This window comes from Trichosurus vulpecula, chromosome 4 (assembly GCF_011100635.1).
Source record: "Trichosurus vulpecula isolate mTriVul1 chromosome 4, mTriVul1.pri, whole genome shotgun sequence".
NCBI classification, from domain to species: Eukaryota; Metazoa; Chordata; class Mammalia; order Diprotodontia; family Phalangeridae; genus Trichosurus; species Trichosurus vulpecula.
Window position 1 is genome coordinate 967,662 of NC_050576.1, and position 27,619 is coordinate 995,280.

General features: G+C 44.5%; 1 protein-coding gene across 2 annotated transcripts in view; it reads right to left on the bottom strand.

The window, feature by feature from the left end:
- The window catches only part of AK5 (adenylate kinase 5), a 229,105-nt gene that overhangs the window by 158,846 nt on the left and 42,640 nt on the right, over positions 1-27,619 (bottom strand). For both annotated transcript variants that reach the window (XM_036754654.1, XM_036754653.1), the window contains exon 6: positions 707-898. In XM_036754654.1, the coding sequence (XP_036610549.1) occupies positions 707-898 (192 nt within the window). The remainder of the gene's footprint in view (positions 1-706; positions 899-27,619) is intronic.

The following is a 27,619-nucleotide window of genomic DNA, read 5'->3' on the forward strand; positions in this document are numbered from 1 at the left end:
CCAAGTCACTGACCACTAGGGAGTAACTCAGGGCTAGTAAAAACCCCAATTTTTCTTGAAAGTCATCTATCCCTTTTTCATAAGCACCTCCTTTCCACGGCTGGAGTGCAGAGTCTTGGGTTTTTGTACCCTATACCCAGAGAATGAGGCAGCTACAGGGTGCATTGGATAGAATTAGGCTTAGTGCAGGGAAGACCTGAGTTCAAATCTGGTCTTAGACATTTATTAGCTGTGTGACCCTGGGCAAGTCACTTAACCCTATTTGCTTCAGTTTCCCCTCTGGAAAATGAGCTGGAGAAGAAAATGGCAAACCCCTCCAGTATCTCTGCCAAGAAACCTCCCAAATGGGGCCACTAAGAGTCAGACACAGCTGGAAAACAACTAAACAACAAAAATAGCATCCAGAGGATGACTTTTAACCACAGAATCCCATCCTTTTAGGTCAATACTTTTATCTTCCATCCCGTCTCAAGCCTGTTCCATGCCTGTCACATGCTAGGCGCTTATTAACTGGTTCACTTAACACAGAAAGTATTCTTTCTTCATCGTCACCTTGCAATGACAAGTCAGGACTTTGACCTTGGGCATCTGATAGCCTGCAGATCAGAGAGAGCCTGCTTTAAACAAAGGGGATTCCAAAGCCCGAGCGAGCTGGACAATCCAAACACAACTTGTGGCACATCGTTGCTCATTGTGTAGCACTCACCGTCATGATGAGCCCCTTCTCCTGGAAGTATTTGATCAAGGGTGAGGCATTCTGCTTGAAGTTGGCGAGCCTCCTCTGGGTGGCTTTCACATTGTCGTCAGGCCTGCCCTGCTGCTCTGCCCTCTTCAGCAACCTCTCCTTGAGCCGCTGGCTAGTGCAGGCCAGGAAGACAACCAAGTCTGGGGGGCAGATCTGTGGAGAGGGCACACCAACAGAGGTCAAACCAACAGGTCTTAGTCGAGCTAGCTACACCAGTGGGGGCTCCCTAGAGGGTTTCATCTTGGAAACATTACAGCTTCTCAGCCGAGCTTCCAGATTGACTCAGCAACAGACACTTATTAAACAGCTATTGAATGCAGAATACTCTGCTGTGTGTCAGGGCACAGAGTTTAGATAAGAAATGGCCTTCGAGAATCCATTAATCAGCAAGCATTTATTAAGCACTTACTATGTACCAGGCACTGTGCTATGCAATAGGGAAACAGCAAGTCAGTCAATACTCGAGCCAATTAGCATGTATTAAGTGCCTGCTGTGTGCCAGATGCTGCAACTCTAAGTAGAAGTAAATAAAAAGCAATTTTTGATTGAGGGGATGAAGGAAGTCCCCATGTAGGAGGAGGCATTTGAGTTGAGTTTTGAAAGAAGCCAGGGATTCTAAAGGAGGAGGGAGTACATCCCAGGCATAGGGGGCAGCCAGCACAAAAACTCCAAGGTGAGAGAAAATGTTATTAGTCCATCGCTCAACAAGCCTTTATTGAGTGCCTACTGTGTATCAGGAATTTCTGTATATTTCTATATATTACCAACAAAACCCAGCAGGAAGAAATAGAAAAATTCCACTTAAAATAATTACAAAATATATAAAACATTTAGAAGCCTACTTATCAAGAAACACAGAACTATATGAATATAACTACAAAACGCTCTTCGAGGTAATATAGACCTAAGTAATTGCAGAAATATTAATTGCTCATGGATGGGCTGAGCCAGCATAGTAAACAAGACAATACTACCTAGCTTTATTTAATTCCATACCAACCAATACTGAAGGATTATTGTAGAGTAAGAAAAGTCTAAAAAAAGTGTAATGAAAAAAAGATAATGAAATTCATCAGGAACAACAAATGGTCAAGAACCTCAAAGAAAATAATGAAAAGGGGATCTGATGGTACCAGGGGTCAAACTTATGCTACAATGCAGTAATTGTCTAAATGATTTGGTACTGGTTAAAAAATAGAGATTGATGATTAGAACACATTAGATATACAATATACAGAAGTGAACAAATCTAGAAGCCTAGTGTTTGACAAACTCAAACACCCAAGTTACCGGGAGTAAAAACTCATTATTCAACAAAAACTGCTCGGAAAATTGGAAAGCAACCTGGCAGAAATTACATTTTGATCATCATCTTATACCATGTGCCAAGAGTGAATCCAAGTGTGTACATGACTTAGACACTGAAAGGTTATATCCTCAATAAATTGTAGGAATAATGAAGAAATTTCCTTCTGGATCTATATAGGTAGAGGAAAAGCCTAAGACTAAATAAAGGATAGAGAGAATCACAGAAGACAGAATGGACAATTTGAGCACTTGAAGTTAAAAAGCTTTTGAATAAACAAAACCAATGTAGCTAGAATTAGAAGGGAAAAAGTTAATTGGGAAAAATTCTCTGTTCTTTGGCTAAGGTCTCATTTTCAAGATATGTAAAGAACTGATTCAAATTTATAAGAATAAGAACTATTCTGCATTTGATAAATGGTCAAAGGATACAGATGGGCAGTTGCCAAAAGAAGAAATCCAAACTATCAGAGGTCATATGAACAAAAATCTTCCAAATCATTAATTTCTAGAAAGTTGCAAATTAAAGCAATTTTGGGTTTCCGCCATATATCATTGGGTTGACGGCAATGAGAAAAAGAGAAAACGACAAATGTTTGAGGGGCTGTGGGAAAATGAAGACATCATCGCATTGTTGATGGAGATGGGAATTGGTCTAGCCATTCTGGAAAGTCATCTGGAACAACGTCCTTAAAATCACTAAACAGAGGAAAAAGAGTCAGATGCACAAAATCTTTACAGCAGCTTTTCATAGCAAAGCCAGACTAGAGACTAAGAGGGTGCCCACCTATGGGAGAATGGTTCATCAGATCATGGTATATGAAAGTAATGGAATATTGTTATGCCATAAGAAATGATAAAATTGGCAGTCTCAGAAGAAATTACGAAAACCTGTGTAGGCTGATGCAGAACTAGGAGCACAAGTCCTACAATAACATTGTAAAGAAGAACAATTTTGAATGAGAAAACAACTGTTTGGGAGACTGAAGATGAAGCGCGCTGCCCCCTCCGGCCAAAGCGGTGGACGATTCAGTGGAGAGCGAGACACGGCGCTGGGCATGACCCGGGTAAGCATCTGGCTTGCTTGATCATGCACGTTTGTTACAAGGGCTTTGCTTCTCTTTCCCTTTCTTTCCCAATGGAGGGAGTGGGAGGAACAAAAGGATGCTTGTGAATTGAGAAAAGTTAAAACAAAAAAAAGAAAGGTCCTGTCTCAGAGAGTGTCCTAGACGCCCAGAGAGCGTGTCCTAGTCAGGATTAAAACCGGGTCCTTTATTCATTGTGCCACACTGCTTCTCACCTTTCACATTGTAGGTTCTGATAAACGTTTGTTAAATTTAAATAGTTAATAACACGGCGCTTTAAAGAAAGGGTTTTACTTAGATTGTCTCATTTGATCCTCTCCATAATCCTAGGAGGTGGGTGCTACCATCATCCCCATTTTACAGATGAGGAAACTGAGGCAGACAGGTGAAGTGACTTGCCCAGGGTCACATAGCTGAGGCCAGATTTGAACTCAGGTCTTCCTGATTCTAGGTCCAGCATGCTATACTCTTTACCACCTAACTGCTATAAGGTAAATGGCTTCTGAACAAAAACATATAGGGAGCAGTCATGAGCCACATGGAATAGTATTTTTATGCTTATAATGATCATTCTGGACAATCGAACAACTTGGTATTTTAAAAAAATTATGTTGCTTTTTGTAACAATCAAAATTCCACTTTCTCTATCTCCGTGTAAGGCAAGGGTTCCTAGCCTTTTTTTGTGCCGCAGACCCCTTTGGCAATCTGGCAAAGACAATGGACCCCACTTTGTAGATGGGTGGCCTTGCCCAGTTCTGGGTTGGACTAAGTCACTTTGGCTTCTGAAGCTTCTGTTCCCCAGCTTCAGAACCTTGGAGTCCCACTTGACTCTTCTTCCCCCTTTCCCCACCAAGTTGGATCCTTTGCCAAATCTGCCTCCATAACATCTCTCCCATTCATTGCTCTCTCTTCATTGACCTGGCTTTGCATCCCCAGTATTTGGAGCAGAGTAGGGGCTTGATCTATGTTTGCTGAATTGAACGGAGAAACGTAACTATGGAGGGATTCTGAACAGGTCTGTGAATACATGTATTTATATAGCCTGAGACCACCAGTCATTTGTATACATTAATTCTCTCTATGTAGATCTGTCCTCTCTCTCTATCTCTCTCTTCCTCTCTCTCCTTTCTCTCTCTCCTTCCCTCCCTCCCTCCATCTCCTCTCTCTCCTCTGTCTCTCCTCTCTACCCCCTCCTCTCTTTCTTTCCTCTCTCTCATCTGTATATGTACATGAATGAATTTCTAGATATAATTTTTAGTAGTTTTTTACATTGCCTTCTTTATCTCTGAAGAAAGTGACTAAATCCTGAACTTTAAAATCCTATCTTCATTATGCTCCAGAATCAAACATGTGCTCTCCACCTCACTGATAAAAGCAACGGGGCTTCTCACCAAGGCTTCTGCAGCTACTTGTCACAAGGAGACTAATCATGGGCATTTTCCACAGCCACAGCATTCAAGGAGATGGCTTCATTTCTGCTCCCACTCTGCACTCTAACAGCCCTTTGCACCTCAAGGCAAAGGTGCTAATTAATAGGATTCCTCCACAATAAGAGTCAAGAGAGAACCAGACTCTCCTGGGATGAGCATGCTAGTGGTGAGCCCTGCAGTTGTTCAGAAATTCTGTTGGCCAGACTGCATGAGAGTAGGATGTAGAGTCAAAGTGGCCTGGGTTCAAGTCTTGCCTCAGACACATGCTCAAGTGGCCCAGGCAACTTGCCAAGATTGTAAGGTATAGAACAGGCCCTGACCTGCATGGAAAGGAGCTGACTGCCCATCTACAGTCATGGAATCACAAGTCTAGGCCAAAAGACCGAGAAAAATGTTACTTACTCAAGAATGCTTTTTTCTAAAGGGAAGAAAATTAATGACACTTTCTCTAACAGGTAGAGGAAGCAGTAGGCGACCCCTTCTCCTGTGCTGTAACCCAATTCAATCTGATTGGATGCCTGGCAGGAAGTGATCCCTCCTTAGGGAACTGAATGTAGGTCCTCCATCTGCACATCAGTCTGAATGCGGATGAATGGCAGGGTCTGGCTGAAGCCCAAAAGGTGGCTCCATACTTTGACTCTCAGAAGGAGCTTCAGAGGCCTGTACTCCACCTACATGCAAGGTCACTGTTCTTAATCCTAAATTAACACGACAATCACAACAACAATGAACCCGGCTTCTGGATACCAACTTTGGCCTCCAGCCAGTCTCATCCCAGTCTGCTTCATCCTCTGGTGCAGCCTATGGATCAGACATATTTTGCCCAATGAGACTCTCTTTCCTGGTCCTTCCGTGTCTCCCCCTTCCATTCACAAAACACAAAGTAATCCTCCATTGATCAAGAACTCTAAGAAGTCTTCCTTACCTCTTCTCTCCCTCAGCACAGGCCCTCCTTACTGGGCTTACGGATGGGAGGGATTCTATGGGAGACCAAGGGAAAACCTCCAGACCCTCCAGAGAGTACAAGACTCAGAAGGGTGGAGGTGGGACTTATGGTGGCGGGATATATAGAGAGCTGCCTGAAGAGCACTTTTGGCCAGGCTCTGCCAGGACCCCTGTGCCAATTCCTATACATCAAGTGAGGACCAGTGTCCACACGCACACAAAAAACTCCCTGTCCAAACCGGGTTTGTAAAGGGCATACCTGGGAGAAGATAGAAGACACAAAGTGATGGCGACTACCCAACAATGGCATGTCCCTGTCAGCTCCTGAAGGCAGGCATGTATTCCTGTCACCCAGCACCATGGCAAGTATGTTTATCTGGGTGGGACCTGTGATTTCTTTGGCATGAAGAACTCTCAATGAAGACATTCCCTCTACTAATGCAGGCTGGCCTTGCCTGGCAATTTGGAGAGCTAGCTGGGGGCCCTGAGAGATTAGGTGGTTTGCCAAGGGTCACATAGCCAAGATGGGTCAAAGGTGAGAGTTCAATCTCTTCCTCACACTGAGGCCAGTTCTCTATATACATGGTATAGTAATACCATACTACCTGGCATAGAGTAGGTGCTTAATAAATGCTTATTGAATTGAATTAAAGATCAAGAAGGGATAGAATCAGTGCTCAGGGCAGACGAGATGGTGAAAATGGACAACAGAGACCACAGGACTCACTCAACTCTTTTTTGCTTTCATTTTCTCTACCAAAGAAAACAGTTTTAGGCTGGAAGATCAAACTAAATGGACAACAGGGAACCAAACTCACAGAATTAAGATGTTAAGAGAGCACCTGGCTTCCTTAGCATTGATAGAGCACCTTAGGTGTGCCAAACACTACCTGCTGCAATTCCTCTGGTTTTCACAACAACTCTTAAGAGAAAAGTGCTCTCCATATCACCATTTTACAGATGAGGAAACCGAGGTTAAGTGACTAGTCCAGGGTCACATAGTAAGTTGATGAGGTGGAATTTGAACTCAGATCTTCTTGACTCTAAATCCAGCACTGTATTTAGTATGCCATCTCCAAAGGCAACATCAATTGCTGACTTTGGAAGGCAGCATCCTTACTGCCCACTGAAGGACTGTCATATTTTTCTATCTGTATTTCCAGAGTTTGGCACAGAGTAATTAATTAGCAAATCCTTCCTTCCTTCCTTCCTTCCTTCCTTCCTTCCTTCCTTCCTTCCTTCCTTTTTCCTTCTTTCTTCCTTTTTTCTTTTCTTCCTCCCTCCCTCCCTTCCTTATTGTTTCCTTCCTTCTTTAAATCTATCCCTCCCCTGTCTTCTCTCCCTTGTCTCCTTCCTTCCTTATTTGTCTCTCTTCTTTAAATTGCTCCTTCCTTCCTTCAAGTTGGAATGCATGGCCTTTGTGGTTCCTTCCAGCTCTAAGATCTTAAGAACCAATCTTTGAATTCCATGATTGCCATTCTCCTTGACCTTTTGGTTGCCCTCCTCTGAAAGAGCTTTGGCTCATGCCATCTGAGAGGGAACTAACAAAGGTGCCATGCCAGAACAGGGGACAGGATGGTCAGATCACCTTGGGAGCATTATGTTCGTTACTGGGCACATTTTAGAATGGGTTCTGGGAAGCTAGAAGGTGTCCAGAGGAAAGAAGCAGTGTGCCAAGGGAAATGACATTCTGTGATAAGGGTCTGGTTCAATTACTCTCCCACAACAGGGCTAATGTGAAGGTGGAAGGAATTTATGGAAGAGACTGATTTGGAATTGTTACCAAATTCATGGCTAGTGAAGAGCTAAGAATTCTTCCCAAGAACCCAGTATAGAAAGCCTAAGCCTCAGTGGTGTGATGTGAAGAATTCCAGACCTCCAACCATGGCCATGCTTATCCACAAATAGCTCTCCCCAGAATGGTGCCTTACATTTCATCATTACAGATTCATTACTTTGCCAAAGACATGGCTGCACCATGATGAAATGCAAACAGCCTTGGAAGAGGTAACATTATTCCATGCAGTGTCAGAAGAGTCCTTAGGGATCTTTCAATCTAGCCTTCTCCTTTTGTAGATGATAAGAGTGAGGCCTGGGGACTAGTCCCACCTCTGCGCCAAAGAGTCACCCATTGGAGATTCCCTTCTTCTGCTAGAAGCCTTCCCAGGTGAGGTAAGCTGCTCCCTCTCCCTGTAGCCCATCCCCTTCTTGGATAGCTCTAGTTTTACCCAGTTTTTCTCTTTGCAATTCCTTTTCCTCTTGGTTCTGTCCTCTAGGTACAAGCAGAACATAGTTCATCCCTTGTCCATATGACTGCACTTCAAACACTTGAAGACAGTATTCACGTATCCCTGAGACATTTCTTGTCCATGCCCAACTTCAACTAGACTCCAGTCCGAACTGGTCACCATCTTAGACACTCTTTGGCTTATCAATGTCTTCTATAACTGAGCTGCCCAGAACCAGATGTTTAACTTCACACTCTGACAAAGGCAGAGTATAATGGTATTATTCCTCTTCCTGTCCCTGAAGCTGTGGCTCTCTGAATGCAGCCCAAGGTCACATTCACTTTTTTAATCTACCATATTGCAATGAAGACTCCGGTTGAGCTTGTGGTCTGGTAAAACACCCAGATTTTTTTCAGAATAAGTGCTAGAAGAAGTGCCCAACTCCTTCTTGTACTTGTGAAGTTGACTTTTTGTACCCAGGACAAGTCTTTGCATTTATTTCTATGAAATTTTATTTTATAAGATTTGGCCAGAAGATCAAAAGGTCAAGGATTTCAAAGCATCTAATGAAAAAATGTAAAGGAAGGAGATTCAACAGCACTAGATCTTAGAAAGGCAGCTGGAGGAGTAGAGAGAAGTGGACGGATATGGAAAATGTACAGGTAGAATGGATGAAACATTGCTATTGATTGGATAGGGTGGGGAGGGAAAGAGAGGTGAGGTGACTCCTAAGTAGAGATCCTAGGTGACAGGAATGATGGTGAAGCCCTTAAAATTAGGAGGGGAATTAGGAAGAGGGGCAGGTTGGAGGGGAAATTCTATCTTGGACGAGCGGAGAGGTACATAGGGACATCCAGGGTGAGATCCCTAGTGCTCATTCAGCATAGTACCTGGCACAGAGAATGCACTTTGAATGCACTAACTTATTGACCAGGCTGTCCAGTATGTGGTAAGGGTCTGGAGCTTAGGAGAGGGGTGTAGGGGTGTGTGTGTGTGTGTGTGTGTGTGTGTGTGTGTGTAAATATCTAGACTGGGGGAGTCAGCTGCATGGATGATTATTGAACCATGGGAGATGACAACTACATGATCTCCAAGCTGACTCTTCAGGTTCTGAAATTTTGTGTGACTCTATGAAATAAATATAGCATGTGATAGCACAGAGCATATAACATGACATTTGAAGGATACAATATGGGTGTGAAATGACTTAGATGACCAAGGATGCATCTTCATTCTTGGGTGTGTGACCTTTGAGCTGAGCAGGGAGAGGCAGGATTTTGGTTAAGGGCAAATGTGGGAGGAATGTGATGCATTCCAGCCAGAGGGGATGCCAATCAGTTAGATGGGCTAGAGTTTCCAAAGATTAGTTCGAGCCAGATGTGGAAAGTCTTGAATGCCAGACTGAGGCTCGAAGACTTCTTGGGTAGAAACACGGAGCCACTAAGGATTCCAAGCCAGAGTTGGAAACAATGAAATGATGGAACTTTGCCATGACTGTTCGACCCTGTCTTGGTTACAGCTGGACACTCCTTTTAGAGGATGCCAGTGTCGGGAAATCTCACCTCTGAGACAGTCTGCTTGTGAATGCATTCCTGAACTCTTAGAAATGAGTGAAAAGAGTGAGGGTGGTGGTGGTGGAGGGTGGTGGTAAAATTGAACTGCAAAGGATGCCAGCAGCAAATGCTTTTCCTGCCTATCACTTCCAGCGCAGAAGTAATAACCCGGAAATGAGACAGTTCCGGGAGGATGCTGAAGATTGTTTTTTTCCTGATGGCTTTATGAACAGAGACTGACAACAAGCAAAATCATCAGGCAAACACTTGTTGTTACACAGTTTATGTGTATTGCTGTCGTGCTGAGACCAAGGAAACAAGTGAGCAGGCTGCAGACTTGCCTTTTCTTAGATCTAACAAATATTTGCTGAGTGAAAAGAGAAATGAATGAATTGATGAGTGAATGGAGGACGGGAAATAGATCAATCAGCTGTTTTGTTTATGGGGCATTAACTCCCCCTTCCTCTAATTCTCCTCTAATTGAATAAGATAAATGGACTGAGGGAGGGTACCACTTTCCTTTGGCCCTTTACCGGGTGGATTTTGCATTCAAAATGTTATCCTTGCCTGGTTGTGACGAGCAGACTGTTTTCATCGCCTCAGGATACAAATTCCTTTCATTCCCATCTTCCTCCTGGCCTTCACTCTGGGTGCTTTGATTGCCTTATTCTTCATGAAGAAAAGAAGGGTGAATAGAGCTAAACTATATGAGGGAATATGAGAGGCGGTAGGAATGATAATAGGAAGTCAAGTGCTATAAAGAATTAGAAGGAAGCAGAAACAGAAATTTCTCTCACTAGTAGATGAAATCTGAATAATAGGGCCTTGAATGAGACCCTGCTTAGATATTTACGTATTTTAAGGACACCCCTGCATGAACCGGTGCCATTGCTGGGGAAAGTTCGATCACAGAAGTTCCAAGGTGTAAGGAATCTCAGGGACCCCACCCCCCAAGTCCAGCCCAAACCTGAAAGACTCCTCACTCTAATACGCCTGACAAGGGGACATTCAGACTTTCCTTGGAGATCTCCAGGGAAGGAGAACCCCCTAACAACTGAGCCAGACCATTCACCATTCCACTCTGGAATACCTTTAACTGGTTGTTTTTCCCTTTTAGCAATCCTATACCTGCCTTTTTGTAACTTCTGACTCCTTAAAAGTGGGCTCTGTCCGTAGGGACAGGGAGTCTTCTATCATCCTCTTAGCTGGCCATGCTCTTTGCTTTTGTAAGGAATCTACATGGACTTGTTTGCGTACATGATGCCTTTTTCCCTTCTCCTGCTCCCAGGAGAACTCCATCTCTTTCCACTGTGTCCGGGCTTCTCCAGGGTCTAACAGAGTAACACAGGGTAGGTGCTTGTTGGATTGAATTAAATTATGTTTTCTTTCTTAGTCAAAAGGTCCGACTGAAGCCAGAGTTGTGTAAATGAATTTTAAATCAAAGCCAAGAATACTCTGAGCTTGAGGGGATTTGGTTACTGAGGGGGAAAGCAGGAAGAGGCAATGAAATAAATCCTGGCTGTGAGATAAATGATGAACTGTTCAGCCTGGTCATTCTATGGATTGAGACAGATTATTCATGTTCAGTGGGATTAACACATGATTCATTAGATTGCAGGGAGCATTATCAATGACCAAAATGGAAAGAAAGGAATGGCTTAGCTGTGTCCAGTTTAGTTTATTTGATGTTTGTGGAAGAGGCCAAAGACAACAACCCTGGGCTAGATCTGAAGGGGTGGCCAACAGTAGCCCTCGCTAACTTGGTGTGCTGTGCACTCCATACCATTCTCAGAATCACAGATCCATAGAATGCCTCGGTTGGAAGGAACCTTGGTATCTTCCAGTCTCCCTTGTATCAGAACAGAAATTCCCCTGAGAGCAGCACCCAACAAGTGGCCAGCCAGCTTTTCTTTAGTGTTCCACCAAAGGGAAACCTGCTACTTCCCAAGGTGGTCTTTCCCACTTCAGGAGAGCTCTAATTTTTGAGAAAGTTTTCCTTCCATTCCACTTCTCTGTAATTTAGAATCATAAAACCCTAGATTTATAGGTGTTGTTTTTGTTTAGTCATTTCGGTCATGTCTGACTCTTTGTGACCTCATTTGGGGTTTTCTTGGCAAAGATACTGGCATAGTTTGCCATTTCCTTCTCCAGCTCATTTTAGAGATCAGGGACTCAGGCAAACAGGGTTAAGTGACTTGCCCAGGGTCATCTAGCTAGTAAGTGTCTGGGGCCAGATTTGAACTCAGGAAGATGAGTTTTCTTGACTTCAGGCTTAGCACTCTATCTACTGCTCCACCAAGCTGCCCCCTCCTCTTATACATGCCCAAATAAAGCTCCCTGAAAGGGTTCAGTTGAGAGCCCTAATCAGGTCATAGGAATTGCTCAGTGGGAGGAGACAGACAGGGTGGCTATGCTGGACTTGACCAGCAATGCCCATATTCCAAAGGTGGAGACCAGAGGAGAGAGCAAATACCCTTTTACCTTCAATTTTACTTCCTGCCTTGTGTCCATACCTAGACTGGCATATTAGGCTACACACGAATTGTGATTTATCTAAATTTCTCTCATCCTTAACTAATGTTTATTTTGGGGGCCTAATGTTAGAACTTTATGTTTATTCCTTTTTAATTTCATCTTATTCAATCCAGCCCATTCATCCAGCCAGTTGCTGACATTTTTCTGGATCCCAATTTTGATCACCCACTGTGTCAGCTGTCACTCCCTCTCTGCACCATCTGCAACTTTGATAAGCCACTTCTGCTGTGCCCTGACTCCTAGGCTTGGTGGTGAGCTTGGCCATGAAGCTCGTGACTCTACAAAAAGTCAAATTCTCCTTGAAACAGTATTGCCTTGGCACAAAGACAAATCTGACCTAAAGTGTGCACTCTGCTAATAGGGGCAAGGGGGACATGTCAAGCCCTTTGGCTTTAGAACTTCAGAAAAAGAATTTTCTTTCAGAGAGAGCCATATGCTTTCCTCCAGAGTACTTTCTTTTAGAACACTGGCTTTCCCATGGAAACACACCCCCTGTACTCCAAGAAAATCACAGAACCTTGGCTTTAAAATGCTCCAGACATGCAACTGGATCTTCAAAAAGTATTTCTTGGAGGAAAATGTAATTCCAGGGTATATGAAATGCTAAGTAGTGCCAAGGGAATACAAAACAAGTGAGAAATTGTGCTCTTCTCCCATGAACATGCTGAGCACAGATTTACTCAGTGAAAAAGAGGAAGAAGGAATGATGCCGTTGGGAAAATTTCTACCTGGCATTAATACATAGAGTTGGCAGGTGGATGATAAAAGACTTTTTTTTAAAGCTATAGTCATATTTTTATTCCATCTGCAGATATCTTGCTTTTGGTGGAGGCCAGGAGGCCAGAAGGTCAAATGTTGACTCTTGTTTATTGTAGCTCTGTCCACATATCCCTAAATCTGTTGCTTGTTCTCTCAACTTAACTTTGGTATCTGTGTCTAGGGAGATTCAGAAAATGCTATTAATGCACTCAAGAAACAAGAGTCCAAACCATTTCTAAACTAGCCGTGACCTAGGACTGTTTCAGGATAACTCCAGTCATTCATTGGAGCACCCAACTTAGCCTGGAGGATCACAGCACCTCAGAGCTGGAAAGGGACATTCAAGGCCATTTATTCTAACACACTCATTTCATGGAAAAGGGAGATGAGGACCAGAGATGTAGCCAAGGCCCAGCAGGAAGGAAGGGGCAAAGGTGGGATTCAAGCTGCCATGCTCCAAACCCAGCCCACTTTCCATTGCAACCAGAGTGCTCTCTCTCATGTAGTTCCTAAGTGGCAGGAGCAGTCATGAGTGAGCTGTTGATATAGATGCCTGCAATCACAGAGTTAATGTCAATGGTCCCACGCTGTCCCACATGGCAAAGACCCAATCTTGGATCACCGCCAAGATCCTCCAGGTGATGCTATCCCTATATGGCTGTACATCAGAAGCACCATGATCCAAGAAGAACCAAAATGGGAGGCAAGACAATGAAACACATGATGGGGATGAGTTGGACACAGCAGATGATGTGTAGTAAATGACATGAAAGAACAATCTATCAGTCAACCAACAAACCTTCATTAAGTGCTTAATATGTGCCAAGTATTGGTGGTTGTTGTACTTTGTTCTCGAAGAAGACCAAAGTGACATCACTAGGTTAGAGTCGAGTCACAATGGGTCCAAGTTCACAGTGTGGCTGATCAGACCAATATGAGCATGGAATGCTTTACCACAGGTCAGGCACAAATAGTCCATATGAACATTTGGAGTGGATTCTCTAAATTTGGGCATCTCCCAATTCTTTTGAGCTGTTTCAGTTCTGCTTTACTCACACAGCACAGCACTTTCTCTGATGTGGGCATGCCATGCTGAGCAGTCCTGTGCCAGTGTCTCCCATGTCACACAATCAATTCCAAAGTTTTTAAGTGAGACCTGGAGAGTGTCCTTGTATCACTTTTTTTCTGACCACCAGGTGAATGCTTGTTCTGTATGAGTTCTCCATAAAATAGTCTTTTAGGCAAACATATGTTTGGCACTTGAGCGACATGGCCAACCCACTGGAGTTGCACTCTCTGCAGTAGAGTTTGAATGTTTGGCAGTTTAATTTGAGAAAGGACTTCAGTGTCTGGTATCTTACCCTGTCAAGTGATCTTCAGAATCTTCCCAAGACAATTCAAATGGAAGCAATTTGGTTTCCTGGCATGGTGCTGGTAGACTGTCCAGGTTTCACAGGCATACAACAATGAGGTCAACACAATGGCTCTGTAGACCTTTAATTTGGTAGTTTGTCTAACATCTCTTCTCTCCCATACTTTTCTTTGGAACCTCTCAAACACTGAGCTAGCTCTGGCAATGCATGTGTCAACCTCATCATCCATGTAGATATCTCTGGAAAGTATACTGCCAACGTAAGTGAACTTATCCAAAACCTCCTGCTGTAACCGATGGTTCCACATATGGTGTGGTGCTGGCTGATGGAGCACTTGTGTTTCCTTGGTGTTGAACCATCTTCGCAGAAGTTTTTGCACACTTTTTTTGTGTTTTGACCAAAAGGTGGTATCCAGGCTTGTTGCAGTAATCAGGCCAGGGTTGGGTAGCAGACAATTTTTAGGGCACCTTTTCTAGCCCCCTCCTCACACCAGGAAGTGGGCAGTGCGGTCATTAAAAGGCTGCTCAGACACCCGGGGGCTGCCAAATCCCACTGCTGCTTCCATTGAGAAGATGACCCTATGACATGGACCTCCCGTGTGCAAGGTTGTGATCCCAGCTCCCAGTGGATCCACACCTGCTGCTTCATCACTTGCCTGTCACCACAGGACTTTGATATAAGTAAAAATAGTATAATAGTATGGGTGATGTCTTTTGATTCGCGTGTAAATTGGATTTAAGTGAGGCAGAGTTGCATGAAGTCAGCCTCACTCTCTCCTCCAGAGTCATTGAAGTCCAGTGGCAGGACAGAGTCAAGATGACTGGTGATGGCTCAAGATGCAGTGGATGACCTTGGCGGCTTCGATGCCTAACCAAGCTCTAAGAGCTCCACAGTGCCTGCTTTAGCCACCTCATAACCATTGGGACAAATTGTTCTCATCTGCCCATTCCACCAGGGGAAGTGTTCACATGCTTGGGGTAGACATTCCCCTAACTCACCAATGGGTTTAATATCCATTGGTTACCCTCAACCTGGTTTAGCAGTCTGCTGATATGGTTCCTAGGGTGTGGCTGCTGTGCATGCTATAGCTTCTTGGAGCCACAGGTGACAGTTGGATGGACAGCAAAGGTGGAAATCAGCCCTGAAAAAGTCTTGGCAGCCTTCACACCAGAAGAACTAGTCTTCCCTGAACACACTCTATACTACTGAGGAAATGAAGCTCAAATCCAAACTGTCCCCATCTTCGGTAAGCTTTAACATACACAGATAGTCACATATCACACATAGGATTCAGTTGTGGGGTACCCGTGGGGTGGAGGCCCTAGCAGCTGATGGGGGTCATTGAAGACATGTAGGACCAGAAAAGCAGGCCAACCAATCAGAGAGTGGATATGAGGGAGAGCAGATGGCCTGCCTGAGGAGAAGACAATGCACATAGATAAAGGAAAAGGCTTGGAGCTGGGATTTCTACCAATGTGGGTTGGCAACAGCATAGCAAGTTCTAATTTTACAGAATTTGTCAGAGCCCTGAGAGATTACACTCTCTGCCCTGGGTAATATAGCCAGTTTGTGTCAGGTGGGACTTGAACTCAGGTCTTCTGGCTTCAAGGCCAGCTTTCTATCCACTACACAGATGACTCTTGAGATACATCTACATGCCAAGGACCTGGAATCACACTGACTGTGAACTTTTTATATCAATGAAAATCATAACCTGTCTTTAATATGTGGCCTCAGGGGCCTGAGGCTCAGAGAGGATCTAAGCCTTAACCGAGGTCTACTAAGAGTCTGAGGTGGTATTTTGAACCCTGGCCTTCCTAACTCCAAGTCCAAAACGTTATCCATTCTCGTCACTTGCTATAGTAGTCACAACATAACAGGAATGCCTCACATTTGTGTAGCCTTCATGAAGTTGAACAAACAAGTTATTTTAACATATATTCTCTCACTGGTTTTAACCCCAATCACAATTTTTAGATAATAATTTTTCTGAAAAACAAAGCCCCCAAATATCCCCCCAAACCCTTCCTTTGTAACAAGGCAGTTTTATTCTAAAACTGATGTTGAAGTTGGTTAATACAAGGAGAATTGAGGAATTAAGTTCAACTCAACAAATATTTGATAAGGTTTTAGGATGGGCCAAGTGCTAGCTTGGGGGCAGTCACCATGCCCAGACTTGAGTTTTCAGTGCTCTATGGGAGGTCAGGTGTAGACAAAGGATGATAGAAGGCAGGTGACATATGCCGCAAGAGGGACACAGAGCGCTAAGGGTGCATGAGGACAGAAGGAAGGGGAACAGCTTTTTAGGCATATTAATTCACTGTGCTTTTTTTCAGTCAGAGGCTGGTAGCGTCATTTTTTTCTTTTTTTCTTTTTGGCAGGGCAATTGGGGTTAAGTGACTTGCCCAAGGTCACACAGCTAGAAAATGTGTCAAGTGTCTGAGGCCGTATTTGAACTCAGGTCCTCCTGACTCCAGGGCTGGTGCTCTACTCATTGTGCCACCTAGCTGCCCCTAGTAGCATCATTTTTAAAGGCAGCATATCAAGAGGAGAAAAATCGGTCTAGGAAGTGAATAGCTAGCTAAAATGGTGTCCAAAATTGGGGTTAGAAAATGTCAAAATGACTATGATAAGTGGTCAAAAGATAGGCACAGGTAGTTTTCCAAGGGAAAAAAATCCAAGAATAGCCATATGAAAAAAATTCTCCAAATCAATGATAATTAGAAAAATGCAAATTAAAGCAACTCTGAGGTTCCACCTCACACTCACCAGATTGGCAACTTTGACAAGAGAAGGAAAGTGGCTCATGTTGGTTCTGCTGCAGGGAGAAAAGGCACAGAAAGGCACTGTGACTGAACCACAAATTGGTCCAGTGTTTCTAGAAAGCCATTTAGGACCGTGCCTCCAAAGTCACTAAACTACGCACACCCTTCTGACCCAGCAAGGCTACTACTTAGCCTATATACCAATGACATTTTTAAGAAAGAGGAAGAGGATCCAAAGGTACAAAAATATTTATAAAGGCTCTTTTTGTAGAGGCACAGAATGGGAAATTTCCTATTAATTGGCAAGAAGATGAACAAATTATTGCATATGGAAGTGATGGAATATTATTGTGACATGTGAAATGATCAAAGGGATGGTTTCAGTGAAACCTGGGAAGACTTGTATGAACTGATGCAGGGTGGAATGAGGAAAACTAGAACAATTTATTCAATGACAGCCATGTTGTAAGGACAAGCTCTGAAAGACTTAAGAACAATGATCAACACCCCTACCGACCACAATTCCAGAGGACCAGGGCTGAAGAATGCCGCCCGCTTCTTGACTGGGGTGACCAATGTAGGAATGTGTTTGGCATGACTGTATATTTGCTATAAGGGCTTGGTTTTTCTTCCCTCACCCCACTGGAAGGGGGTGGGGATGGTGAAAACAATCAACTATTGTTAAACAAAAAGCATTTAATTAAAAAAAAGAAACTATAAGAATGACACACTCCTAGGCAGGGGTAGAATGAGTTCAATGACAGCTGGTAAGAATGCATTTGCTTAGTGTCTTGCAGATCTAATCATCTAATCCAAGGACTTCAAAATAAAATAAATGGAGGAGAGAGGATATATATGTGTGTGTGTGTGTGTGTGTGTGTGTGTGTGTGTGTGTGTGTGTATACATACATATATACTAAGTGAGAAGCCATAAAGAGGAGCTACAATGAAGAAGAATAGCAGTTGAAACACAACACCCAAGACAAGAGTCCACAAAAAGTGATGGCCTCAGCTCTTATACCCCAAATGTAGGCAAAACTCAAGAGAGACCTGTGGTCCTAGGGAAGGAGATGACTGAGACTTGGTGGGATGAAGCCCAGAGAGGAGGGAAGGTGTGGGGGAGGAAAAAAACAGTCCATAGATTTAAGTGTCGCAGAGAGGCAAGAAGAAGACCTGAGAAAAACGCCCCCAGCTTTGGTGAGGAAGAGATTCCTGGCTACCTTGCATGGCGCAGTTTCAGGGGAGGGTTGAGAATAGAAGCCAGATTGCGAAGGGCTGAGAAGTGAGTTTGTGGTGAGGAAATGGAGGTGGTCAGTGTAGAAAGCGTTTTCCAGGAGTCTTGCTGTGAAAGGAAGGATGGACAGCAGCTCGAGGGAATCATAGGATCAAGAGAAGGTGTTTAAGAAGGAATCCTCAGGTGCAGAAACAGCATGGTGTGCTGGGGAGAGCAGCAGCCCAGGAGGCAGGAAGGCCTGGAGTCAAGTCCTCTATCTCTGAGGGGTCTGTGGCTACACTGGGCACTGTTGCCTGCCCTCCCCTGGATACTCTTGTCACCTTTGCACGATGTTGCTGTCTCCCAATTTGCCTCCTGCCTGTAGGACTGCTCCTTCTCAGCTTCTGTTGTGGCTCATTTTCCACATCCCAGTCCCCAGTTCTATCCTGACCCTGTTTCTCTTTTCTCTCGATACTCTCTTCCTGGTGACCTCGTCAGGGGTTTCGATGATCACCTCTGTGCATGTGACTCACTTTTCTTTGGCTCTAGCCCAGTTTCTCCCCTCCAAGTCTTTCATCAACAACTGCCCGTTTGACATTTTGACATCTCAAACTCCACATGTCCAAAGCAGACCCTGTTATGTTCTCCCTGAGTCCTTCCCTCTTCCAAACAGCAAGTTGGCCAATATGGCCGGATCATAGAGGGAGGGGAGGGGATGTGTAGAAAGAGTGGAGAGATTGGGAGGGGCCAGGCTGCACAGAGCCTTGGGTCACAAAGAAGAGTTTATAATTGATTCTAGAAGCAATCCCTGTAGGCATGGGGGTCGGGGAGGGGATGGGGTGAAGTGATCAGCAACACCTACACTTGAGGAAAGTCCCTTTGGCAGCTGTGGGGAAGATGGATGAGAGAGCAGAGAGACCTAGGAGATGATCGTGGAAGCTGTTGCAATAAATTCGGCAAAGGATTCCGAGGGCTTGATTTAGGGTGGTAGCTGTGGGAGTGGCCAGAGGGCCACCCGTCCAAGAGTGGTGGAGAAAGAGAAGACGAGGTTTGGCCACTGGCTGAAAACGTGGTGTGAGTGAGGCTGAGGAGTCAAGGAAGACAGCACTGCCCTTGCCAGGAACAGGGCAATCTGGAAGGGAGGAAAGCTATTAACTTCCATTTTGGACATTAGCATTTAAATGCCTGCAAGACAAGCGGGTCCAAGTGTCCAATAAGCAGCTGGTGATGTTGGAGCAGGCTCAGGAAAAAGACTGGGGCTGGATAGGTGGATGTAGGACTATTTGCATGGGGATGCTAAATGAACCCACGGAAGTTGATGAGATGGCTAAGAGAGAGTACAGGAAAAAAGAGAAATGTGCCCAGGATAGAGGCCCCAGGCTCAGTCTTGGCCCCTCAGGGGAGAGGGGGCAGAAAGCCAGTGAAAGTTAGTGGCCAAGATATTGATGGAGGTACTACTGAGCTGGGAGTGGGCTGTGTATCTTTAAAAAACTAGGTTAGCTAGGGCAACACAATGGACACAGTACTGGACTTGGAGTCAGGAAGACCTGAGTTCAAATCCTACCTCAGACATTGACGGTGTGACCCTGGGTGAGAGGCACTTAACTTCTCAGCCTCAGTCTCCTCGTCTATAAAATGGATTTAATAGAAGTGCCTACCTCACAGGTAAGATATATAAGGTGCTTTGCAAGATGTAAAGCGCTGTGTAAATGCTAGTGACTGTGCTGGCGTGGGCATCTCAAAAAGAGTTTCTGCTAAAGCAGAGAGAGGCCAGAATCTGTGTTGTCGATGAAGCTGCAGGTGCCTGTTCTGAGTAAATATGCAAACATAATCATATTCGTACGTGTCTATGCTTTGAAGCCTTCCAACTTTAATGAATCTGGGACTTCACCAACGTGGATCCTCCCTTCAGTGATGCTGATCACAGCCCATTGGCACCCTCTGGTCCTATGCAATGTGATCCTTGTCCAAGGTCTCTTACGGACCCTTCACATGAGGTCACTCATCAGCCTGGGCAGACCTTCCTCAACCCTACTCTAGCCAGGGTCCCTTGGCATTACATGGTCGTCTCATCTTTCCAGTTTCCCTATACGAGAGTAATCAAGCCTTTTGTAAACCTTCAAGTTCCATGTTAATGCTAGCTATTATTAATATAATCATTGTCATATCATGATACCTCGTGCATGCAATGGCAGAAGGGGTGAAGTTTCCCACCATGTTTAATGTTGAATTGCTTTGATTAGAGCCCTCCCCAGGTGGAAGGGACTGCCTCAGGCTCCAGCGGGGTTCCCCTCCCTGGAAGGCTCCAAGCAAAGGCTGGAGGACCCTAGTCAGGAGCTGAGCATTGGCAGGAACATGCTGGCTGTGGCCCAGCATGCCTGGGCGTATTTAGCCCGCTCTCTGCGCTCAGCTGTGTCTCTAGGCAGAAGGAATTCTTTTCAAGGGTCTGGATTCCATTATATTGTCACTGACCTCCCTTCTAACTCTGAAATTCCATGATTCTGTCATTTTTAAAAAAATGCCCCAGCCTGAATTTCACCCTATTTTCCCAAATTGTGCATTCTAGATCATTTTTATTGTTGCTGTCATTTGGTTGGGAATCCTCAGAGGGCTGTTTAGCTTCTCCTCCCAGTGCTTCAAAAGTTAATTTTCTGGGGCTTTGAAGGGCTCGGATGCTGCTCTAAACCTGGCCTCATTCGGATTCCTGCTGGCACCTCATTACCCTTCACAGTCCTAAGAGCCCTTGGGGTTGAATATAGCAGCTGCTGCCTTCGTTTGACCAGGCAGTTCATTAGGGGTCCAGGACACTGTTGTCACATCGCTGCTAACAGGACAGAGCATTTTTATGTTATTAATTTAGGGCTTCATTAGTTCCTCATTTTGGGAAATTCTAGAGTGTCTAGTATGACTAAGCAGAAAACCCTTCCTAAACACTGAAATTTCCATATAGAGCCCTTTCCCCCTCTATTCAATTTCTATTTTTATATTCTACATTTCAAGGAAAATGTATTTGGGTGACGAAAGGTAGGAACAATAGACAAATGGACACAAGAAACAGTTTAAGGATTATAATAGTATGTAATAGAAACCAAAGAAAAGGAGGAGAGAATGGATCTTTAATCATTTGGGGCCAGTGGTTACTTGGTCTGTTCATTCATTCGTCAACTATTTATTGTTAGCATGGAACATTCTTAAGGATTTTAAAAAAGCTTTCAAGAGAAGGAGATGATAACTCTTCACTCAATAATTTGGAACCATGTTTACAATGCAACTTTCTATCTAGCAGGTCTTAGCACTCAGTTCAACCAAGTGCCCTTGAAGAGTTTGGCCTTTGTTTCCTTGATTAGATCAAGGGTCCTTGGTGGCCTCCTTGCCTCAGGGGAGGGCGTAGTTTACACATGAGTTTGGGTGGCATGTTTGGGAATCAGAGGCTTTTAGACCATGTGGGTTTAAGTCGCTTCTTTGTGACGATTTTAGGTCATGTGGATGAGTCGCATGTGTGACTCACCCTTGACCCTTAAAAAGATATAAAACCAGGGGTTGGCTTTCTCTTTTTCGGAGCTCTTACTCACAGCCGTGGTGGCGCGCATGACTCTGGGCCAGCCCTTGTTATGAGCTCCCGGGCTGAACCTAGATGTTGGTTACTATGAATTGTATTTGGTCTGTCTGTTGATGTTTGTAATTTGTTTGTAATTTGCCCTGAAGTTCCGGGTGCTGGCTTTTTCCCCTGAACTAAGTGAATGATATTTGTATGCTGAATTAAAGTAAGCTTGTTAACCCCTTAACGTTGCTTTCCTTAGTAAAGCGGATCAAAAGAACCTGGGCTTTTGCAGTGTGCTGGTAGCGTGCTTGTTGTTGGGCTTGTGTTAGTTTTTCACCCCCACAACAGCTGCTAGCCGGATTGTTGAAACAGGGATGAATTAATTTCACCAACAAACACACTTTCTTATTTGAGATGGCAAGGAACTGGCCAAACCCTCTCTTTACACATAAACACACACACTCCCCAAAATGTAGGGGTTGAACAAGGACCTCCTATCAGCGGATACTCCCCAACTCAACGAAATCACAGGATGTAAGAAACAGCTAACAGAAACAATGAGTAATAAAGATGTCACCCCTTTCAGACTTTGATCGACCCCCTTCATAGCTTGCAATTAAGAGACAGTCTTGAGTGAGTTCCACCCTGAGTGGCCTCCTCTCATAGAGAGACGGCAAGATGAGCAGTTTCTCCTCAGGTACCCAGCAGAGCCCAGGCCCAGAGAGTTCAGCTAGGGAGTAGATGGGGCAAAAAGCAAGCCCAGCAAGCCCAATGGAGAGATTTGCTCAGCAGCAATGGGCACCCCGGCTTGGGGAAGGCTTCTCTATTCAGGTACTCTCTGGCCATAGCCATTCCCCACTGACCCTGGGTGTTGGTGAGGCTGGCATTAGGTGTGTCAAGGTCTTGTTGTCACTCTCCATGTTATGGCATTTCAGGACAGCCTTTACTCTGAGCTCAGCTGTTACCTGGATGAGTGTTACGGCGAATTCACCTGTAGGGGCTTGCCAGCTCTAGTTTAAGGAGTGCAGAATTCCTTGCATCGGGAAAGCCAGTGTGAAGACTCAGTCTGAGAGGGCAATTGTGGAGAGGACACTACATACATGCGCTTGATAGGAGCCTGTAATCTGACTGGTATGGGGACCTCCCCACATGCAAATTTTGTCCTAATGGGGACCAGCAACTTGTCTGTAACTTACAGTCTTTTGTTTTGGAGGAAGGCAGGGCAATTGAGGTGAAGCAACTTACCCAAGTCACACAGATAGTACGTCTGTCAAGTGTCTGAGGCCGGATTTGAACTCAGGTCCTCCTGACTCTAGGGCCGGTGCTCCAGTCACTGCGCCACCTAGCTGCCCCTGTCATTTACAGTCTTAAAGAGTTTCCCGGGGCTCGGAGAGGTCATACAGCAGCATGTGCCAAGGCAGCCCTTGAACCCAGGCCTTTCTGACTCCAAGACCCAGTACGTCACGATACCTCTCATCCATATTTATGAAGTGAGTACAAAGAAGGACATTCTTTTAGCAAACAGATTTTATTTATCCAAATGACTATTGTCCTTTTTATTGGATGACAGGGTCTTGTGCTGGAAGAAGTCTTCGAGGCTACCAAGCCAAACACTCCCAGTTTAGAAATAAAGAGGCCCAGAGAAGTGGAGTGACTTGCCAAGAACCACACACATAGCAAGTGACTGAGGTAGGACTTGAACCCGGGTTTTTGTGACCACAAGTCTAGTCAGGGTCATCAACATTGCTGTCCATGGACAACCCATCTTTTGGAACTTGTGGCCAAATGGAGAAAAAGGTGGCATGCTAAGAACTGCCCCAACTTGAGTCCCTGCACAAATCTCAGCTTAGCTATCAGTGCCCTAACTGCGAGATCCTTGACTTTTGTCCCAAAAGTGAACATAATGCTGGTGGGACTGAATTATATCAACCTTGATATTCTCGATGTGAACAAAGCATAAAAAGGGGGAAGTTACTGCAAGATCCAAGAATGGCTCACAGGTTTTCTCTGGAATTTCAGAATCGGCTTCATTGTGCATCCGAAGACAACAAGAGACGGCATTTCATCCCATTGCAGTACTCAAGATAAGTATTTGCAAAAGGACCACCATGAAAACAATGTCAGTCTGTGTACCAACATTGTTGCAGAGGTAGACAAATTCTACCAAGAACTTGATAAGACCCTTCAAATTCAATGAACAGATGCTTCAGAACTCGGTGATTTCTAAGCAAAGTTGAAGTGAAATATGAGATTGGTGTATTGGGAATCAAGATGGGCTCTTAGCACTTATTCAACCAAGTGCCCTTGAAGAGTTCGGCCTTTGTTTTCTTGATTAAATTAGGAGTCCCTGATGACCTCGTCACCTCAAGGGAAAGCCTAGTTTACACGGGTTTGAGTGACATGTTTGTGACGTCAGAGGCTTTTAGACCACGTGGGTTTAAGTCGCATTTTTTGACAATTTTAGGTCACGTGGGTGTTGCATGTGTGACTCACTTTTGACCCTGAACAAGACATGTAAACCCAGAGGTTGGCTTTCTCTTTTGGAGCTCTGAGCCGCAGCAAGGGTGGTGCTGCTGTGTGACTCTAGGCCAGCCACTGTTATTAGCTCCCTGGCTTTGATTTTGGTGCTTCTCTGCTAACTGTATATTGTGATTTTGTCAGACAGAAATCTGTCTGTTGATTCGTGTTTATTTGCTGTTTGTATTTGCCCTGAAGCTCAGGGTGCTGGCTTTCCCCCCTGAGCTGAGTGAATGATATTTGTATGTTGGATTAAAGTAAGATTGTTAACTCCTTAATGTTGCTTTCCTTAGTGAAGCAGATCAAAAGAACCTGGGCTTGCAGCATTCTTGTTGTTGGGCTTGTGTTGGTTTCTCACCCCCACAGCAGCTGCTAGCAGAATTGTTGAAACAAATGGCAAAAGAAATGTTGGAAAAAGTGGTTTGGGAATAAAAGAAGGAGGCCAAGGGCTGGTGAACTACACAGGAAGTCTCGTGTCTGCCTAATGCATTCTTCGAGAGAAGAGACAGAAGGTGTGTGCATTGCAAGTACTGAGCAGCCTCATAGAAAATGAGATGGGCAAGAACTTAGCCAGAGAGTAATCCGTTACTGATGTGAGAGTCATCCCTAACCAGCTGGCTTTGTACACCCAGAGAAGAGACCAAGAACAAAGTAGGAAAAGAAAAGTTAGGAAAGGATGTGGTGTGCAATTGAAGCCCACCAACCTGCCCCATTTAAACAACATTAAAAAACTGAAGGTGGTTGCAGGAGGGATATCAATAACAGCGATAGCCAAGACAGAAGAAGTTCAACCAGTGTAATAAGCACCATGAGGAGGAAATCAAAAGATGCTCGTTAGCAGCCACTTGACTTACCCAGCAGAGATTTTGTAACCAAGGGCAACGCTAAAATATAAACTTGTTTATACAAATTTATGGAGAAGGATGGTGGAAGACAATGAGCAGGATCCCCTCTTAAAACAGTGAGAAGCAATGGAGGAAAGAAACCAAAGAGCTTCCAGAAGGCCTTCCAAGAGACACAGCTACAGGAAACAAATCACCCTGTGGCACTTAGGATAAGTCACAGAAATGCCCAGTTGGACAGTCCTGGGCTCCACATTCTCACCAGACTGGCCATTCCCCAAGCCCCTCGACTCCTTCTTCTGGCCCTGCACTCCTCCCATCCTCCAACAAGGATGGCGCAGGGCCCAGAGTCTGTGGCATGGGAGGCGGATCGAACGAACTGGGCATGTTTGGCCTGGAGAAGAGAAGACTCAGAAGGACAAGAGACTGTTGAGTGTAGGAAGAATACACTTGTTCTGATTGGACCTGGGGGAGGGGCCGGAAGCAGAGAGAAGAAGTTGGAAGAAAAGTTGATGCAGGATCAATGTCCAGAAAACCTCCTAATAATGACAGCTGTTCGAAGGTGGAAAGGACTTCCTTGAGAAGCGATGGGCTCCCCCTCCGAGGAGCCCTTCCAACAGACTCTCTGAGATGGGGGTGGGAGTTCCTTTCATGGATGGGTTGGACTCGATGGTCGCTGAATAACCATCTTTTCAATCCTGTGACCAGCTGCCTTTGGTCTGTTTTGCTCCCTTACTATCCCCCCACCCCCATCCAGTTATTTGCTTAGGCTCGTTGTTTCTATCACCTCCCCAACATCTCTAATGTTCGCTGGCATCACCTTCGCGCTGTGTCAGTCACTCATGACCTCCCAACTGGGCTGGCTGATCTCTAGTTTTTCTCAGTATCTATCCCCAGTTTACCTTGCTCACCACTTTCCAGTGACCTCCTTTCATGTGCTGCTCTGTACTCTTTCCTCCCAGGCTCAAAAATCTGTCTTCTCATTGCCTAACAAAGTACCAACAATTACCTACCATTCAATGCTCTCCACAATCTAGACACAGCCCACTTTTCTAGCCTTATTTCTCATCACTTCATTTACATCACTTCCCTCCATCTCAGAGAACGGCCTGTTCCCCAGCTCCTGCTCCTCTTGCTTTCATGTCTTTGATCCTACCATCCATCCTGGGATGGATCTCCCCCCTCCAACATTTCCCTTCCCTTTTGATTTCTTGAAGTCCCTCCAAAAAGCTCCCCCTTTTCCATGAAGCCTTCCCTAATCATCTCAGCCAGAAGAGATCTCTCCCTCTGCATATTTCTCCCAGCACTTTCATGGATCTTTCCTTTGCATTGTCTTCCAATGTGTGTCATAGATATTTGTACGAGTATCTTATATATTCTATTTGATTGTAAAATCTTTGGAGACTTATTTCTGTCTTATTTCTTCTCTGCATACTCAGTGCCTACCATAGCATATTATGCATAACAGGTGGTTAAAAAGTATTTATTCAATGAAAATGGAACGAAATTGGTTGACTTGTTCTTCTGGATCAGGGGTTCTTAACCTCAGGTCCACACACTGGAGAGATTTCAGGGAGTCCATGAATACGTATGGGAAAAATTGCATCTTTATTTTCATTAACCTCTAATTTCAATCTCAGGCAACAAACATAATTCTGAGAGGGGATCCGTTGGCTTCACCAGACTGCCAAAGGTGTCAATGAAACAAAAAAAAAATTAAGAACTCCTGCTTGGGATCATGCCTTTGAACTATTTCTTGGTTTCCAGGAGCCAGACCCCAGTGAGAACTTCTCTCTTGCCTCAAGCCATTCTGACAGTTGCTTAAGGGTATGAAGGGCAGCTGCTGTCCCTAACTCATAGGTGCCTCCAGTGTCCACTTTTAAACTATCCCATTTAATAGGTTCACATATTGGTCGCTGAAAGAAGAGGTCTGAGATGGGCAGATCACTAAGACTGATGGCTTGTAAATACCTTAAATTTCTTAGGCCTTGTAAGTTCAGCTTTGAAAAGTGTCAGAGATGAATGGCCATCCGGAAAAAGATGACCAGACACGTGAAGGGATCCATACTCGGGCTCTATTGGTTGGTTATTGTCCTTTGTGCTTGAAGAAGACCCAAATGACACCATGGTGTCGGGATCAAGGTTCAATGTGTCTGGCTGTGGCTGATCAGACCACAGAGCTCGGGAGGCTTTACCAGAGGTCAGGCACAAATGGTCCATATCTCCTCGTGCTCTATGAGGACTGGTTTAAGGAAATGTGGGTATTTAGTCTGAAGAAGAAGAGACTTAAGAAGGAAATGGAACTGTCTTCATCTATGTGAAGGTCAGTCATGTGAAAGAAGCATAGACTGACCCTGCTTGGTCTCAAAGGGAAGTCTTGGAAACAATGGGTTTCAGAGGTTGCCTCTGTGATAAATGGTCGAGGAAATTCCTGCCTCCCAGGCTGTGGTGATGATTAAATGAGAGAACGTATGTAAAGCACTCTACACACCTTAAAGCTTCACATCAATATATTTTATTATTTAAAAATATAAGCATAGACAGATATTACTGTTATTCTCTTGTTCTGCTCAATATATTTGATGGCAGTCAGAGATAATTGAGCTCTGACAAGTCCATTATTCTATTGTACTAATGTGCTTTTATATATAATGATTCTTCTTCTAACAAATCAATATTTTTAGAAATATTTGCCTTGGCAATATGAATTGCACAAGTAGTAGATTTAAAGTGGGGTTCTTAACTTTTTGTGTGTCATAGACCCCTTGGGCAGTCAGTCTGGT